We start from the raw sequence: 17767 nt of genomic DNA, 5'->3' as shown, positions 1-17767 counted from the left end.
GCCTCCAGAGACATAGTGTAATTACATCTCTTGCATACTGTGTCAGTCTGCTTAAGAATAAGATGGCTGCCAGTAAACATGAGACAGTTGCTACATTGTCCCAAGATCTATATTTCCACCAGGCAGCAGGAAAATGCACATCCATGGCTGTGAGTTCTTTTTTTTGTGATCTATGAGGGGTAGTTAACTCATTCAGGGTTTGGAGTTGTTGGGCTAGGGGGAGGGTCTGGGATTGATCTAAAAACAACACTGTTGGGTAATGCTTCTCAGTGGGCAGACTAGCTGCTCTGCACTGAGCTAGATACTTGAGAAAATAGTAAGTTTTATATTGAAACTTACAACTCTAAGTGCCTGTTTGTGTAAAGGGTACTGCAAACCACTGTTGCACAGCTCAGCACAGGTTATAGGAGATGAGTTAGAGAGAAATCCAATCAGTAAACAGTAAAAATGCAGTATAAGTATATATATATATATATATATATATATATATATATATATATATATATAACTAAGATCCTACAGGAATTCACAATTGTCTCACTATTGTGAGTGATACTACAAGACTAAGGTTCTCAAACTAAAATGCAAACAGAAAAAAATGCAGTAGAAATGTAATAAATCAGGGTTAAATCCTGTAGCAATTCACAATGCCCTCACTATTGTGAGTGATACTACAATATTAAAGACCCAGGCCAAGTAAAAAATGCAGTAGAATTGTAAGCAATGAATCTCAGATCCTGCAGCAATTCACAATTCTCTCACTGTTGTGAGTTATACTACAAGACTAAGGACCCCAGACCAAGCAAAATATAAACAGTAAAAAGCAGTAGAAATAGCAGTAGAAATGAAATAAATGAGACTCATATCCTGTAGCAACTCACAATTCTCCCATTGTTGTGAGTGGTAATACAAGACTAAGGTACAAAACCAAGTTAAAATCCAAGCAGTTGACTTTTGGTTAAAACAAGGAACATTGCAGAAATGAATAATACATGATTCAGATTAACACTCTGAAAATTGCAGTGGGAACTAGTTGAAATGGGATTATATGAAACAGAAATAACTGCAGCTTAAGAGTCTAATGGGAGTGCCGTATCAGTTTGAGCTATCAGTGTTCAGTCGAAATAGCACTAAGAGGGGCTTGCCAGCTTTGACAGTAGGGGCAGGCAGCTAAAAAGACACCAACTTTAAAAACATAACAAGAGTTGGGCAGGTGGGTGGGGAAAAAATCCAAAAATCAATGCAGTCAAGTAGCAGTTTTAAACTCAGAGCACTTGTAGCTCAAGAGAAATGTAGGTGAATACCTTAAATAAGAAAAATACTTCTCATCTCCTCCCACAAGTTAGATAGAGCTAACTCCTATTCAATCAATTATTATTTATTTATTTATTTTACATTTGTTGACTGGGATTGTCCGACTGAGCTGAATAGCCTTTTTTTCAGTGGAGGCCCAGGTAGAAAAGCTACACAAACATTACAGTAAAAGTTGACATAGACAATAAACAGAAAGGCTTCAAAAGTTTTACAATAAAGGTTTACAAGGAAGCAATATAACAATGTCAGTACAATTTTAACAGTAGAGCAAAACAGAAAGATTCATAGTATCAGTTGCTGTTACCATGCATCATGACTGAGGGAGAGAAATGAGAGATGCATAATTTGAATAATAATCTAAGGAGGTTACTGTTCATGGTTAAAAACATCAGGCACTAGAGAGTTTAAGAAGGCTAGGAAGAGCTAAGAGATAAGAAATAGAAGTTGAAGTCAAAGAAACAAAAATAGTGGGCAGATAGAGTAATGTCTTTAGGATAGTGGGGAAGATCATGAAGGGTGAGTGCAGTGGCAGGACCATCGACTTTTTAAGTATTCATTGGTAGCGTCTTTGAATTGTTTAAGTTGATTGAGGGACCTAATTTCTAATGGCGCCATGTTCCAAGAAATGGCAGGATGGTAGCTATAGAGGTTGCGTCAAATTTTGGTCTTGGGTTTATAGATCTATAGAAGGTCTTGGTCAGAGCTACATAGAGATCTAGTGGGAGAATACTGAGAGATAAGGGGTTATAAGCTACGGCAGTAGGAAGGGTGATATAGAATGGAGTGAATAATCTGGAGCTGAGAGAGGAGACGCTGCTGGAGTAATTCTAGCCAGTTTTAGTGTTTTAATGAGAGACAGTGATGAGATTTGTACATCTGCTGTGCTGCAAATCTAGCTACCTTGTTGTAGGTTGATTCTAATTTAGCTAGGAGATAGGAGTTGAAATTTGTGAGGATTCAAAGACACTAGCCAACAACTTTTAAGTCTTCAAGAAACAAAATTGCAGTAAAAGAAAGTTTAAAATACAACAAAAATTATGCCATCAAAGAGTCCCTCAAGATTTAAAGGCTATATCTCTCAAACTCGTACTGCTCCAGAAGTAGGTAATTTTTTTTCTTTTTAAATAAGCTGTATTATGCCATAGGCCAAGAATTTGTTTACACACTAACATTTTAACATGAATGACAGAGGACTGATTAGGTTTTCTTTTACTCCATTTGGGAAACTACCAGTTACATTGCTTGGTCCTGTAGAACTTGAGTTTTTAATTTTACTCTATGTAGCAGTTATCATGTCTGTATTTATACAAAGGGTATTGCCCCATGTCACATTATAGAACTCATATATATTTTTCCTTATAGCAGTCAAAGTAGATAACTGAATAGACAACAGCATTTGCTTTCATGGCATAACCTCCGAATGCTTCTTCTGCCATGAGATAAGTGTGCATATTCAAGTTTAAGAATATGCAGTGGCTATCAAAAGGATAGTCTTCACTTAGTATAATAGTAAATTGTATTGCATTTAACTAGGGAGCTATTTTTTTTGTTATTATTCCATCTATGAGTTATCCATTCTAGAGTTTTTATAGCATTCATTTATTGCAGTTTCAGTTTTATCATACAAACAGTAAAATATCTGATGCAAAAAAAAAAAAAAAGACCATTAATATTGTTGCATAAGTTGGGCAGTTGCATGAAACATTGTTTTGTCTGAATAACGACGAAGTATTGTTTTGTTTGAATAAAGCACAGAATTGTTTGCACAGTGGCCGGATATTTCTTATCTTAATGTTCAGGATCTTCCTGCTCAGTTCCTGCATATACAATTCTCCATAGGTCATTATAAATGTAACAGTTTTTTTGTCAAAGACTTGATTACATTTTGTATTAGAATTAAATATGCCTTTAGATCTTTAACATTTGCAACTGTTTTATTTATTTGCTTATTTGTTTGTTTGTTTGTTTGTTCAGTTTGATGCTTCTGAATTACTTAATAGTATGGACAAAGCAGTCATGATTTCAGAATTGTATGAAATAGTCCTGAGTTTCCCTTGCCAAATACACTACTGATGTGTAGGATGTCATTCTATCAAGACAATGTAAATCAATGTTGCCAAAAGCTAAAGGGCATTTTTCTCTTTTGTTTTCTACACAGATTTTCTTACATGACTATCAACATTTTGGCAAACATTCTTAAAAGCTCTATATTTTGAAGTTCAGTTATCTACACTTGCCTGAGAATTCTTTTATAAAAAATATGCTGTAGCACAGATACTTTAATTGAAACTACTACATACACTGACGATACAGTTATACTTATTCAAGTTTTAATAACTTCTTTCAGAAATTCTGACAGGAAACGGTGCATATATGTTAAACAAGTATGTAATGCAACTACATGCAAAGAAGCTTACTAGACAGAAGAAGCTATTCTAAGACCATTTTGTACTATGGCATCATCTGAAAATGTTTAGAATTCAATGTATAGCAACACTACTTTATACACTGCACAGTGTTACATAGTGAACAAGGTTTAATTATTCAAAAAATGGTCTAGGGAGTGAAAAAACTCATTGGCAACTGTTTAATAGGTCTGGTTGCCATACCAAAAGCCAAGAGGAAAGTAGCAGACTTGCTGCATATTAGATTTCAATACACAGCTGTATATAGTTCATGAGAAAAGACTGCATGAAGACACTTTTCTTCATGTGTGGTTGATTTCTATTTATTTTCTGAATGTACTGTTAACTGCATCCTTCATAACAAAATGAAACTTTGAACCCAGTTTATCACTTTATTAACTGGCAAACAATTTTTCTATGATACCATTACCTCAGACATTCTCTTTTTTACAAGCTTTGTAATTCCAGGTGGAGTTTAGCCTTATCAAACATTACATCCCAGTGTCATTCCAGTGGCGTAGAGGGATAAAACCTTGACCACAGCCCAGCTGACCAGGCTTTGATTAGTAGCTGGAGCTCCTGATGGAGGGGCAGGGAGAGTTGAGCGTTACCATCCCGGGGGGGGGGGGGTGCAGTCCCATGGGAATCTCTGACAGTGATTTGTGATGGTGACTGGGGACATCATTGCCTGGGGTATGTCTATAAAGGGGAACAGGGTAGGGGCATTGCAGGTCAAAATGTCACATATTCCAATTGCAATAATGCCCCAGACTTCACCACAGAAACTGCAGAGAAAGAAACCTCCTGGCTTGAAGAAGGGCAGCACAACCCCACCCCCCATGATGCCTTTAAGATCTCAATGGCTTTGGCTTAAGTTTGGTCAGTGATCTGGGGTAATTGGGATGCCGGTATACCCAGTGAAGAAAGTGGGGCACTGGGATAGCTGTCAGAATGACAGAAGTGGAGAAAAAAAGAGAGCTAAAAAGTATGACTCAGTCCTGGCACTATGCAGCATATATGATTTTTGACACCATACATGTATCCAACACCTGACACCTTATGCTGTAATGTTTTTCCAGTTCTGTACACTATGCCCCACTCTTGGTACCCTCTGGCATGTCTCATGTCTGTTACCATGCATGGCAGTATATACTGAACCCCATTTCTAGTATCTTGCACTGTATCTCACTCCTTGTACTATGTACTCTATGCCACTTCTGGCACCATATTTAATATCTCACTTCAGGGGCCATATAGTATATTGCAATCCTGGTAGTGTATACTATATGTAATGTCTATTGTCATGCATATTATCTTACTGCTGGTGCTGTACAAGACATCACAGTTCTAATGGCATATACTACATAAAACTCACATCTGGATACGCAGTAATGATAAATCTGTTTGCCTTAAAATGCTTATTGGTATGAATTGGATTGCTGCAAGCATTCTTGCTGTTAGTAGTTAAGAACACCCCACTGCCAAGATAGCAAAAGCGTAAAAGGTGTTTTCATTTGTTTTGTTTCCAAACTAGACATAGATGAAATCAGAATCGTGGATATTCTGACGAATAGGAGCAATGAACAAAGGCAGCAGATTCTCAAGACCTTCAGGAGCTTCACAAACCAGGTAGGAGAATTCAGTACATCACTTCCTGTTATGACTGGGCTGCTTCAGTACATCAAAGATAAAATCTGTAGTCTATGAGCTTGTTTGTATATTAGAAGGGTATTTATACAACAGTTGGCTCCTAATTCTTATTCTTTCAACATCATTATTATATGTTTGTGTTTTAGCGACAGACAAGAATACCGAATACTCCTTTGTTATGTTTTATCCCAGCAGTCTTTCTTGTGTTCGGATGTTTGAATATCCCACCCTTATTTATGATAAAGTATTGTTCCTCTGTTCTTTGTTCTAAGCTGCACTATAGTCTGTTATACAAATTTACAGCACCTGTCACTGCATCTGGAAGCATGGACATACCTAGCCAGTGTGAGACATGAGGACAGTGAAAGATGAACAGTTTTCTAAGGCTGGTATTCATAGTCTGGGGCTTCACATTTCCGTAGTTGTAATCCACGAAGAGCAGTGCTATGTCATTCTGTAAATCATTGTCTTTCAGGATGACTATGAAAAATGCAGAAGGCCTTTTTATAAACATGCCTCCCTATCACAAAAGCCTAATATGCTTAAGGCATAACAGGTAGGGGGACAGTTAATATAAGAGGCGTTACACGTATGCATATCAGTAGGATTCATAGAGATGAATCTGAAATTTGCATACTAAATGTGTAAATGACCCTGAGCTTATGACAGTACGCAGTAATTTAACCTGAGAATATGGAGTTGAAAAGGGAAGTGAAAAAAAGGAATATGTACTACCATACAATTTAAAAGGAGGTACAATTATTGAGTTTACTTAAAGAAATATTTTATTGCATCTGAAATGTTTAATTTTGGAGTCAGTGAAATGCTTGTAGATACATGGACAAACAACTGAAGGGGTTGCTTGGGAAAATGTTTAATTTTGGTGCTTGTGCATACTTGGTCAAACTACTGAAGGGATCATGGGAGGAAATGCTTCATTTTGATGCTTGCGCATACTTGATGAGATTACTGAAAGGATCACTGGAGGAAGTCTTTCATTTTGGCATTAAGGATGTGCTTGTGTAGATATGGGCAGACTACTGAAGGGAGCGTTGGGAGGAAATGTTTTATTTAGTGGCAGGGATATCCTTGTGCATACATGGGTAGAGTACTGAAGAGTTGTTGAGGGAAATGTTTCATTTGGTGTCAAGGACATGCTTGTGCATACATGGCAGAATACTAAAGGGATCATTGGGTGAAATGTTTCATTTTCTGCTTATGCATACTTGGGCATACTGGTGAAGGGAGCACCTGGGGAAATATTTCATACTTGTGCGTACTTGGGGAAACTACTGTAGAAATTGTAGGGGAAATGCTTTATTTTGGTACTTATGCATACTTGGTGAAACTACTGAAGGGGATCACTTGGGGAAATGGTTCATTTTGTTGCTTGTGCATACTTGGTGAAATTACTGAAGAGATTGTTGGGGGAAATTATTCATTTTGTATAAGGGACTTGCTTCTGCATACATGGGCAGAATACAGACGAAACTACTGAAGAGATTGCTGGGGGAAATGATTCATTTTGGGTCATGGACATGTTGTGCTTACATGGCAGACTACAAAAGTGTTGACTGGGAAAAATGATTCATTTGGGGTCCAGGACATGCTTGTGCATACATTGGTAGACTACTGAAGGGATTAATGAGGGAAATGTTTCATTTTGGTGCTTGTGCATACTTAGATATAGTAATGAAAGGATCACTTGGGGAAATGCTTCATTTTGGTGTGTGTGCATACTTGGACATAGTACTGAAGAGATCATTTGAGTAAATGTTTCATTTTGGTGCTTGTTCATACATGGATATACTGAAGAAGAGATCTGTGGGAGAAGTTTCTCATTTTGGTGCTTGTACATACCTGGGTATAGTACTGAAGGGATCAGTGTGGGAATTGTTTCATTTTGGTGTTAGGGACTTGCTTGTGTATATATGGGTAGACTACTGAAGGGATCATTGGAAGGGAAATGTTTTATTTGGTGGCAGGGACATACTTATGTATACTTGGACAGACTACAGATGTGATCATTGGGAGGAAGTGTTTCATTTTGTGTCATGGATGTGTTGTGCATACACGGGCAGACTACAGAAGTGATCACTGGGGGAAATGTTTAATTTGGGGTCCAGGACATGCTTGTGGATACATTGGCAGATTACTGAAGGGATCAATGAGGGAACTGTTTCATTTTGGTGCTTGTACATACTTGGACACAGTACTGAAGAGATCTCTTGGGAAAATGTTTTAATTTGGTGTGTGTGTGCATACTTTGACATAGTACTAAAGAGATTGCTTGGGGAAATGTTTTATTTTGGTGTTTATGCATACTTGGACATACTACTGAAGGGATTGGTGGAGAAATGTTTCATTTAGGTGCTTATTCATAATTGGACATACTGCTGAAGGTATCGCTTGGGGAAATGTTTCATACTTGTGTATATTTGGGCAAACTACTGAAGTGATTAAGGGGGAAATGCTTCATTCGGTGTCATGGATGTACTTGTGTATACATGAGCAGACTACTGAATGGACCACTAGGGCAAATGTTTTATTTGGTGTTAGGGGCATGCTTGTGCCTGCTTGGGCAGACTACAGAAGGGATTGTTGGGGGAAGTGTTTCATTTCATGTCAAGGACATGCTTGTGCATACAGAGGCAGACTTTAAAAAGGATTGCTGGGGAAAAGGTGCATTTGATATCAGGGACATGCTTGTGGATATATGGCAAAACAATGAAGAGATCATTGGGGGAAATGCTTCATTTTGCTGCTTGTGTTTACTTGGACATAGTACTGAAGGGTTTGCTTGGGGGAAATTATTGTTTTTGGTGCTTGAGCATACTTGGACATACTACTGAAAGGATCACTTGCGGAAATGCTTCATTTTGGTGCATGCGCATATTTGGATATAGTACTGAAGGAATAACTTGGGGAAATGTTTCATTTTGGTGCTTGTGTATACCTGGACATACTACTGAAGGAATTGGTGGAGGAAATTTCTCATTTTGGTGCCACATATTGCTGAAGGGATTGTGAGGGAATGTTTCATTTTGGGGCTTGTGCATATGTGGACATATTGCTGAAACGATTGGTTGGGGAAATGTTTCATTTTGGTGTTATGGATGTGCTTGTATACTCATTAGTAGATTACTGACTGCATCATGGGGGCAATGTTTCATTTTGTGTCAGGACCTTGCTTGTACATACATGGGCACACTGCAGAAAAGATCACTGGGGGAAATGTTTCTTTTGGTGTCAGGGATGTGCTTGTACATACATCGGCAGACTACAGAAGGGATCATTGGGGGAAATTTTTCCTTTGGTGTCAGGGATGTGTGTGTGCATACTTGGGCAAATTACTGAAGGGATTGTTGGGGGAAATGTTTTATTTTGTGTTTTCATTCTGGTGCTTATGCATACTTGGTGAAACTATTGAAGGGATCACTTGGAGAAATGTTTCATTTTGGTGCTTATATATAGTTGTTCAAACTACTGAAGTATTTGATGGGGGGATGCTTCATTTTGGTGCTTGTTCATACTTGGTAAAACTACTGAAGGGATCACTTGGAGAAATGTTTTATTTTGGTGCTTGTGCATACTTGGATAAACTACTGGAGGGGTTACTGGCAGAAATAATTCATTTGTATGTCAAGGAAGTTCTTGTGCATACTTGGACAAACTACTGAAATGATGGCTCCAGACAAGTTTGTGAAGTGCAACTCAGATATCAAATGAGAAGCACCGCTGTCATTAGCAGATGTGCATATTATGTGGATATAGGACCATGAATTGCAAGAACACCTTATTAATATATACCACTTTACCAAATGTCTTATTTACATCTCATTATACTTAAGGAATTTTGCATTAGTGTAAATGGCCTCTATAAATCTCACCTTTTCTACACACTTTGTAAATGTTAGGGATACCCCTATTATATTTGTGCAAATGACTATGAACACCAGCCTACATGTTTAATATGGGGAGGTTTTGGTTCTGTCATTGTCATTCAGTTTATTTAATTTGTTACACAGCAGGGAGTCCAACAATTTCAATATCAGTAAAAATTTTGTGGGCAACAACATTGTAAAATTAATGTTTTTTACTTTTTTTCTAATATTTGTCATTGCAAGTATCAGCTAGCCCCTACTTCACCATGTCCATTAATTAACTAGAGACTAGTGCTTTGGTGATGGGTATGCCCAGTGTCAGTCAAAATAGGCATGTATCATCCTAGGGGAAATGAGTACCCATAAAATCAGTTCAATAAATGCAATGAATAGGGATAATATAAGACATTGTAGACATGGATACCCCAATATCATTTTACACCAGGAAAGGTCAGTTGAAATAACAGTTTACTGCATTAATAGATTGATTTCATGTGTATTTGATAAAAACAATGTTACTGCTAATCACTAGAAACTATAGCTCATCATTTTGAATGGAGTTCCAAGTGGGATACTATGATATTCACAGCACCTTTTAAAATGGAGAAAGAGTAGTAGCTGATCAGTGCAAAGCAGGATAGATGTTTTCATTAGTTATTCTTTCAGAGTCTTGGAAGTAACAGTGCTAAGATACAGTGGCATCATTGTTTGAATTTCAACTAAAAGAGACTTGAAACCCACTGCTAACAGGAGCATAATTCTATGTTTTCAGGTTAACAGTTACATTCCTGACCTTGTTAGCAGTACTAAAATGTCTGGCAGAAATTTATATTGGATTTCCTGATTTATTTGCATCTACAAAGAAGATATGACTATTCCTATGACATACCTCTCTTGTCACACTCTTTGTCTCTGGCCCCCTCCCTCTCTCTCTCTTTCTCTTTCTCTCACTTTCTTCCTCTCTTCCCTCTGACTCGGTCTTGTTTTTGTGTACATTCTGTTGCAAACATTTTCTTACACTTTGGCATAGAAGTAAACAAAACAGAAGTTAGTTCAAAGTGCTCGCACATACAAACACACACACACACATATATGTATATATATATATATATATATATATATATATATATATATATATATGAAAGTGTGCATTTATGATTTGCTTTGACATAAATAGTTACAGGCACAAGTAATTCTTTTAGGAAACAAAAGAGTAAGTGATACTTCTGGTTCTAAATCCACCTCATGTGTTGGACATCATGTGGGCTGATTTCTTGTTTAATTTCATATTTGACCAAACAGATAATAATGCACTTTACTCAAGTATATATATGATCACTGATGCATTCATTCAGTAAGTGATTGGTGTCTTAGCCAAGAAGTGAGTATGTACCTACTCCAGCACATTTGAACACATGGCTGGGAGAGTCTGCATGGTAGATCCTGGGGCAGTAGTCACTGTTATGGATGTATGTAGTGGAGTGTCTCCCAGTACTGCTAATACCATACTATATTTAGCTTAGGATCTTGAACAAATCAATTTCTTCAGGATACAGCTTGCCAAAGCTTGCAAATAAATGGTTGTTAGACTTTTAGCTTTGTGCTTTCAGGATTTGGATTTTCTGATAAGATTTGGGACTTATGATATTGGCAGGTGAGTTGTCAGTTAGACAGGCATTTTTCTATATCACTGCAGATGGTCATCTTTGCTTTATCTGTCTCATCTTTTTATCATCTTAAAGCCTTCAAAGGTACAGAAGAATTGCCTTCATTAATTTACTCATTTACATAATATTTGGCATTTTGTAATCAGCCATTTGTCATGTATATTAGTAAAATATGAGTATATCATTAAATGAGTCTTAACTCTACAAGACATAGTGTATCATGTGACTTTGACTTTTTGGGCAGTTTAGTGAAACATCTTAAAAAATAAACATCATGCCTTGCACTTCTCTCAGCTAGCTTGACTATCTGCATACTACTTGTGTACACATACTACATGATGTCACAGTTAAAGAAAAGTCAGCTCATCAACAGTCCACATGACATGGTTGACATTCATTCGCTATATGAGTTTATTCCCTAGAACATGAGCGTGGAATTTGTCAGGGCTTTCCTTGGTACTCAAAGTGAGTTTGGTAATATAAAAATTAATACACCATGTACATTAACAAAATTGCTGTCTAATAATTTTCTCATTCTTGATGGGACTTATTGTCAATAGACCTCTAAAGTAGCTATCAGGGCAACAATTATGTGGTTCATTAAGTGTAGTTTTAAAAACAGAAAATATTCAAGGGAAGTAATTTTTATTTCCTTTCTTTGTGTCTTTACTTCATAACTCTCAACCTCTTACAGCAAAATATCTGCACAAAGCCATAAGTAGTAGGGGGATAAAGACCCTAAAATAGGGACAATTTTTAAATATTGTGTTTACAAACTTAGAAAGTTGATAGAATAACAGCTTTTGAATTAGCACGAATTTTCTAAAGGGTCTGAAGTCTGAAATTCAAATGTTCATCATTATTTTCTGACTTCAGTCCTCAATGATTTGCTAATAATTTGCCAGAAAAACAAAATTTTATGAGGAACAGACCAAACATCTGAGGCAAAAATCTAGACATTCTGTGAAACTATGGGCAGTTGACAGGTATGCTGCACTTATTGTTTTTAGAAATTTAGGTCTACCTTCTGCAGTGTCCTGTTCATAGGTTCATAGGTTCATAGGCAGATACTAGGCTATCTGCCCTAGGGCATTTACAAGCCTAGCCAGAGTGTGTTTGGCTTTTGCCACCCTTTTAGATTAGATGACTGTGCCCCAGTATAGTAGGTCACAGAAGATAGCCCATTTAAGGTTAGTTTAAAGTGCCTCTGTCTAGCAGTGACACAGAGGAGATCCCAGGGGTAAATCTACGGTCTCCCATCCAATCGTCAAGATTCTTCTTGAAGAGGGTCATTGAGGGGCTCTGCCTAACATGGATTGGGATTTTGTTCCAGAGTGAGGGGAGCCTCTGGGATATGAATCTGTCTCTCCAGCATGTCCTATTTATTTCTGTGTTTAAGTCACTGGAGTGTGTAGCTCTAAGGGATTTGGATTTCCTGAGGTGGAGCATGTCCATTAATTCTGGATTGGACATGGCTTTATACATCAGGCACAGATTGCCTCTGAGTAGGCGGTAAGCAAGAGTAGAGCTGGAGTTTCTTTAGTCTAACTGAATAGGGCATCTGCTTGAGTCCCTTAATCCTCTTAGTGAGGTACTTTTGGGGTCTTTCTAGTTGTTGCAGGTGTCGGGTAAGGTACATCCAAATGGGGCATTGTATTCAATTATAGGCCTGATGAGTGATGAGTAGAGGTGCACAATGACCTCTATTGATCTTGATGTGAACCCTTTCATGATAAGGTGGGCTATATAGAAGGTCCTTCTAACCACTTTGGCAATGTGATTTTCAAAGGAAAGATTACTATCTACTTGGGTCCCCAGATCCCTAATTACTTCTTCCGTACTTAATGGATTACCACCTATGTGGTAATTTGTGGGCACTTTGTTTTTCCCAAAGGGGATGACTATGCACTTTTTGGCATTTAGCTTCAGGCCATGGCTCTGGCACCAGTTATCCGTCTCTGTGAGACCATTTTGGAGGATGCTTGTGTCAGTCGGTGAGTCAATTATGGCCCCCAGTTTGCAGTCGTCTGTGAACTTGGTCAGCCAAAGTCCTCCTGTGTTAGCCTGTACCTCAGAGAAATATATACCGAACAAGAGAGGTCCCAGGACTGAGCCTTGTGGGATGCCACTTGTAACTGGTTTAGAGTCTGACATGGCACCTGCAATTCTGACCATGTGGGTTCTATCCCTAAGCCAGTTTGCAACCCATCTTGTGACATAGGGGTTGATATTTAAGCTGGTGAGCTTGTTTATGATGCCCGAGTGGGGTATTGTGTCGAAGGCGTTTGCGAGGTCAAGGTAGGCTGTGTGGACTACCTTCCCTTCATCTATGGCCTTGGTGACTTTTTCAAAGAAGTCGACCAGGTTCAAGAGGCAAGATCTGCCCTTAACATAGCCGAATTGGGTAGGATCCAGTGTTTGGAGGTTCCCAATGTCTTTGTTTATGAGTTCCATGATGATATGCTCCATAGCTTTGCAGACCAAACTAGTTAGGCTTTTAGGGCGATAGTTACCGGAGTCCGTTGTGGCACCACCTTTATGGAGTGGGACCACTGTTGCTGTACGCCATTCTTTGGGTACATATCCTGTTGTAAGGCTGAGACTGAACAGTGATTTTAAGTGAGGGTTCAGTTCTTCTTGGAGCTCATGTAAAACGCAGCCCGGGACACCGACTGGTCCCATAGATGCTGTGTTTTTTGCTTTGGAGAGGGCAGCTCTCACCTATGCATCTGTGATGTCAGGGGGGCTACACTTTGTTGGGATAGTCATTTGCACATTTGGGGGGGAAGGGGGGGAGAAGTTTGCACTGAACCTGTCTGCCAGGATGTTGGCAATGTCTGTGGGTTCAGTGTATTTTTTGTCATTTTCCACTAACTCAGAGCATATCTGGGAGTTTCCACCCAAGTTCCTGACATAACTAAAGAAGGCCTTATGATTGTCTTTAGCGTCTTGTGCAATTTTTCTTTCGAAGCTAGCCTTGGATGCTTTTATGAGGGATTGTAGTTTCTTGCTAGTACTGATCAGAGTTGCCTTCCCTTTTTGGGATTTTGCTCTATCCTGTAGTAACTTCCTCCTTCTGTTGTATAGCCTATTTATGGCTGGGGTCCACCAGACAGGTCTCCTGCCTTTGGAGGAGTGTGTCTTGGTTTTGTTTGGGATAGCACGATCTATGCATTCCTGTAAGTATCCATAGAATGCGTTTGTAAGGGATTCTGCGGTTTGGGTCATAATTTCCACTGGCCCGGGAACTTTGTAGGATTCCATCTCAGTTCTGAGAAGTGTGAAGTTTGCTTTCGAGAAGTTTTTGACCGTTGTTTTCTTTGCTGGGGGTGGGGACGGGATATGGACATTCATAGTGATTAATTTATGGTCAGATATTACTAAAGAAGGGTATACCTCAGGTATAGAACATAGAGTACCCATGTTGGTTGATAATCAGGTCCAATATGTTTTCCCCTCTTGTGGGAGTGGTGACCAGTTGTTCCATAGCATTTGAGTTTATAAATTATAGGAATCGTTAGGTGAGGGTGTTGGGGCTTGAGTAGTGCTCCCAGTCTAAGTTTGGGTAGTTGAAGTCACCCAATATAATGATGTTTGGAGAGACCTATATATTCTCTAGTGTCTTCAGGAAAGCCGAGTGGGGTTCCTGAGTTTGGGAGGGTGGTCTGTAGCAGGCTACAAACTGGAAGGCAATTTTGCCCACTGTTAGTTGCACATGGATGGTCTCAGATGCTTCTTGCAGTGCCACTAAACTGGAGGTATGGGTATCTTTGATGAATATGGATACTCCCCCTCCTCTTGTGGTTCGGTCCGAGTTTTGCGGCCGAAAAGCGTGGTATGAGGTATAACCTGGTAGTGCTGGGGTGCTCTCGGGAGCCTTGAACCAGGTTTCTGTTACTGCACAGATATCGATATTCTACATACAGTTTTTGATGTTTAGTTACTGCTTTGATTTCCTGTTTTGAGGAATCTGTAGGAATCTGTAGGCCTGAAGTTTTCCTACTTCCACACACATTTCCCATTTCTTGTGTAGTTTAAACTTGGTTGCTTTTGAGTTATCCACCCCTACTCTAAATTTAACTTTTTAAGCTCCTCCCCATCTTATCTCATCTGCTCATTCTACTGGACACTGAAAGATCAAACTGGGAAGGCATTCCTCTTAGACTTTTAAAGCCTGTGCTAGCTGTGTTTCCCGTCACCACACGCAGTTAGTGCACTCTGAAATATTCTGAGTTTTATTCCCTTCTTTTCATCTTACTTTTCAAATCTGTAAAACATAGGACTAGACTACCAATCAATGCAGAGCTTGGGAACTGCTTTTGAAGAATCAGCTTGAGATTGATTCTACTATTGTGCTCCCGGTGAGAGAAGGAGTAGAGGTCTATTACATCACATCTGAAGACTGCTGCCATATTTTCAAAGTATTTATTGAAGTTTTCTGCCATTTTTGTCAGTATAAAGTGCATTTGCTTTTCCTTGGTCTAGCTGCTGCTAGTGTGCCTTGAAATTACCTTTATTGTACTGACTTTTGGTAAAAAAAATGGCTGTCTTTTCTAAGGTTCATAGGTAAGTACTAGGCTAGCTGCCCTTGTGGGCCATTTTAAGCCTAACAAATTTCCTTTTTTGTGTCTGTCTTTTCTAGCTCCAATTTTTTGCCTGTGCACCTTTTTTCTTTTGATGATTTCTTGGACTTCTGCATTCTACTGCCAGCTTTACTTATGTACCTTATTTACATACCTGGCTTGGCCATATACAAACAACAAAAGTAAAAATCACCAGGGTTGGAGGGCATGCCGGTAGAGGTCTAGTGTCCAGGGTGGTAAGATTATTCAGGTATTGTTCAAGATATTCACTGAAGTACTGAGATCAGAAGAAGTTCCCGATTCTTGGAAAAAGAAAGTGATATTGATATTAGCAAAAAGATGTAAAAGATCCCCAATTTCCTTCTTTAGCCTGACTAATTATTGTTTTGAGCCATGATTATAAAGTATTTCTGAGTATACTGGCAAAATATCAGCAGTAATTATGCCCAAGTTAATTGATTTAGACCAGTGTGGGTTTATAGAAGAAAGACAAATACTAGACAATGTAATTAGGATATTAATGATTATCCAAGATGCAGATAGAGAAAGAGAGAGAGATAACATGAAAGTGGCTGACATTCCTTAGGATGTGGAGAAATCCTTTGACAGGGTGGATTAGCTGTATTTATTTTTGGTGTTTAAAGTTACAGGCTTTCCTAATAACTTTGTACAGTTGCTCATGAGAGCTGCCATAGATGCAGAGGTGAAGATATAATGTTTAGGGCAAATATCTTATCCCATTAACCTTTGAAAGCTAATGAGGCAGGAGTGCCTTCTTTCCCTATAGTTATTCACACTATATCTTTATCCTCTGGCTATAAAGATAAGAAGCTCAAAAGAGGAGGGTTATAGATGGGGAGACAGAGTTTTTAAACTGGCTTATACGTAGAAGATATTAAGCTTACAATGGTAAAGCTAAGGAGGATTTAGGAATTATCTTTAGGTTGTTGAGACAGTTTAGATAAATAGCAGGTTATCAAATAAATGATGATAAAAGTAGGGCAGGGGGCCTTAATTTAACTCATAAAAATATTTAATGGAAGAATACACATGAATGTGTAAAGAAAAAACAATTAAATATTTATGAATATAAAATGGCTAATGCACAATTATGAAAAATCAATGCAAACATTATACAAGAAAAGGATAAAATTGATGCATGGAAAATTACAAAACTGGCCTAGTATTAACCTAGAAATACATCAGCGAGTACAGATACTACTCTGACATGTCCTGCATCTTTTATATTTAGCCGAATCATTTTGGCACCTTCCAGCTAATTCAGTGTTGATAAAGACTAGACAATGGATGTGTAACTTTTATAGTCCATTGAGAAAACGCAATTGTGATGGGATAGAGTCATATTAGCAAGAGTTGGGGGGGACTGGACTCTCTGATATAGAGACATATTTTAAAACAAGTCAATTACTAATGATGATTGAGTGTGGGGCACAGCATTGTGATGCTATCTGGAATAAGATGATAATGATAAACACAAGATGGCTAGGCAAAAGAGACTGACTTGAGGTGATTTGGAGGACAAAATCAGAATAATTAAGGGTGCTACTTTTATAGGAAATTGGGAGAGGAATAAGAAAATTTATCAAATAAATAGAATTAAAGAATGGCACCAATAAATAAATGAACAAATAAATAAATAAAGATATTTTTAATTGGTGGTAGAATAGATGATTCTAGAAAAAATAGCGGAATAATGATGATGTCGACAAGGTACTACTATTATAAGTTGAGATCAGTTATTAAGAGGAAACAATTTACTTAGTTGTGAGGATGTAAATAATTTAATTTGCAAGATGGTATATATATATATATATATATATATATATATATATATATATATATATATATATATACAAGGTTTCACTTCAGAATCTCGAACTACTGAAATATCGAATTTCAGTAGCTCAAGACTAAAGTGCCGAAACTTCACTTGTGCGAAAGTGCATAATCCCGAATGCAAAAATGCTGAATGCAGAAATGTTGAATCCGCGGTTGTGGAGGCACGTATGTGATGTGGGATTCCCTGTGTTCATGATGTGCAGTGTGGTATGTGGATGTAGCTGTAGATTCAGATAAGTGATGTTTTACTAGGGTTTTGGGTAGGGAGTTTAGTGTGTGTGAGTGTGTTTAGAGTTTTGAGGTGTGGGTTAGGGTAAGTAGGTAAGATTATGAGTGTGTAAGTGTTGAGAGTGGTGGTATTTGTATGTATGTGATTTGTGTTTGTGCAAGGGGAGTGTAAAATG

General features: G+C 38.2%; 1 protein-coding gene across 1 annotated transcript in view; it reads left to right on the top strand.

The window, feature by feature from the left end:
• Positions 1-17767, top strand: part of ANXA9 (annexin A9) — a 504993-nt gene that overhangs the window by 296795 nt on the left and 190431 nt on the right. Inside the window, exon 4 of the mRNA XM_044080038.1 lies at positions 5254-5348. Coding sequence (XP_043935973.1) covers positions 5254-5348 — 95 coding nt within the window. The remainder of the gene's footprint in view (positions 1-5253; positions 5349-17767) is intronic.

Source organism: Protopterus annectens, chromosome 8.part0 (genome assembly GCF_019279795.1).
Source record: "Protopterus annectens isolate FY-2018-M chromosome 8.part0, PAN1.0, whole genome shotgun sequence".
NCBI lineage: Eukaryota > Metazoa > Chordata > Ceratodontiformes > Protopteridae > Protopterus > Protopterus annectens.
Note: the sequence above shows the minus strand (reverse complement) of the source record. Positions and strands in the feature narration are given on the sequence as shown.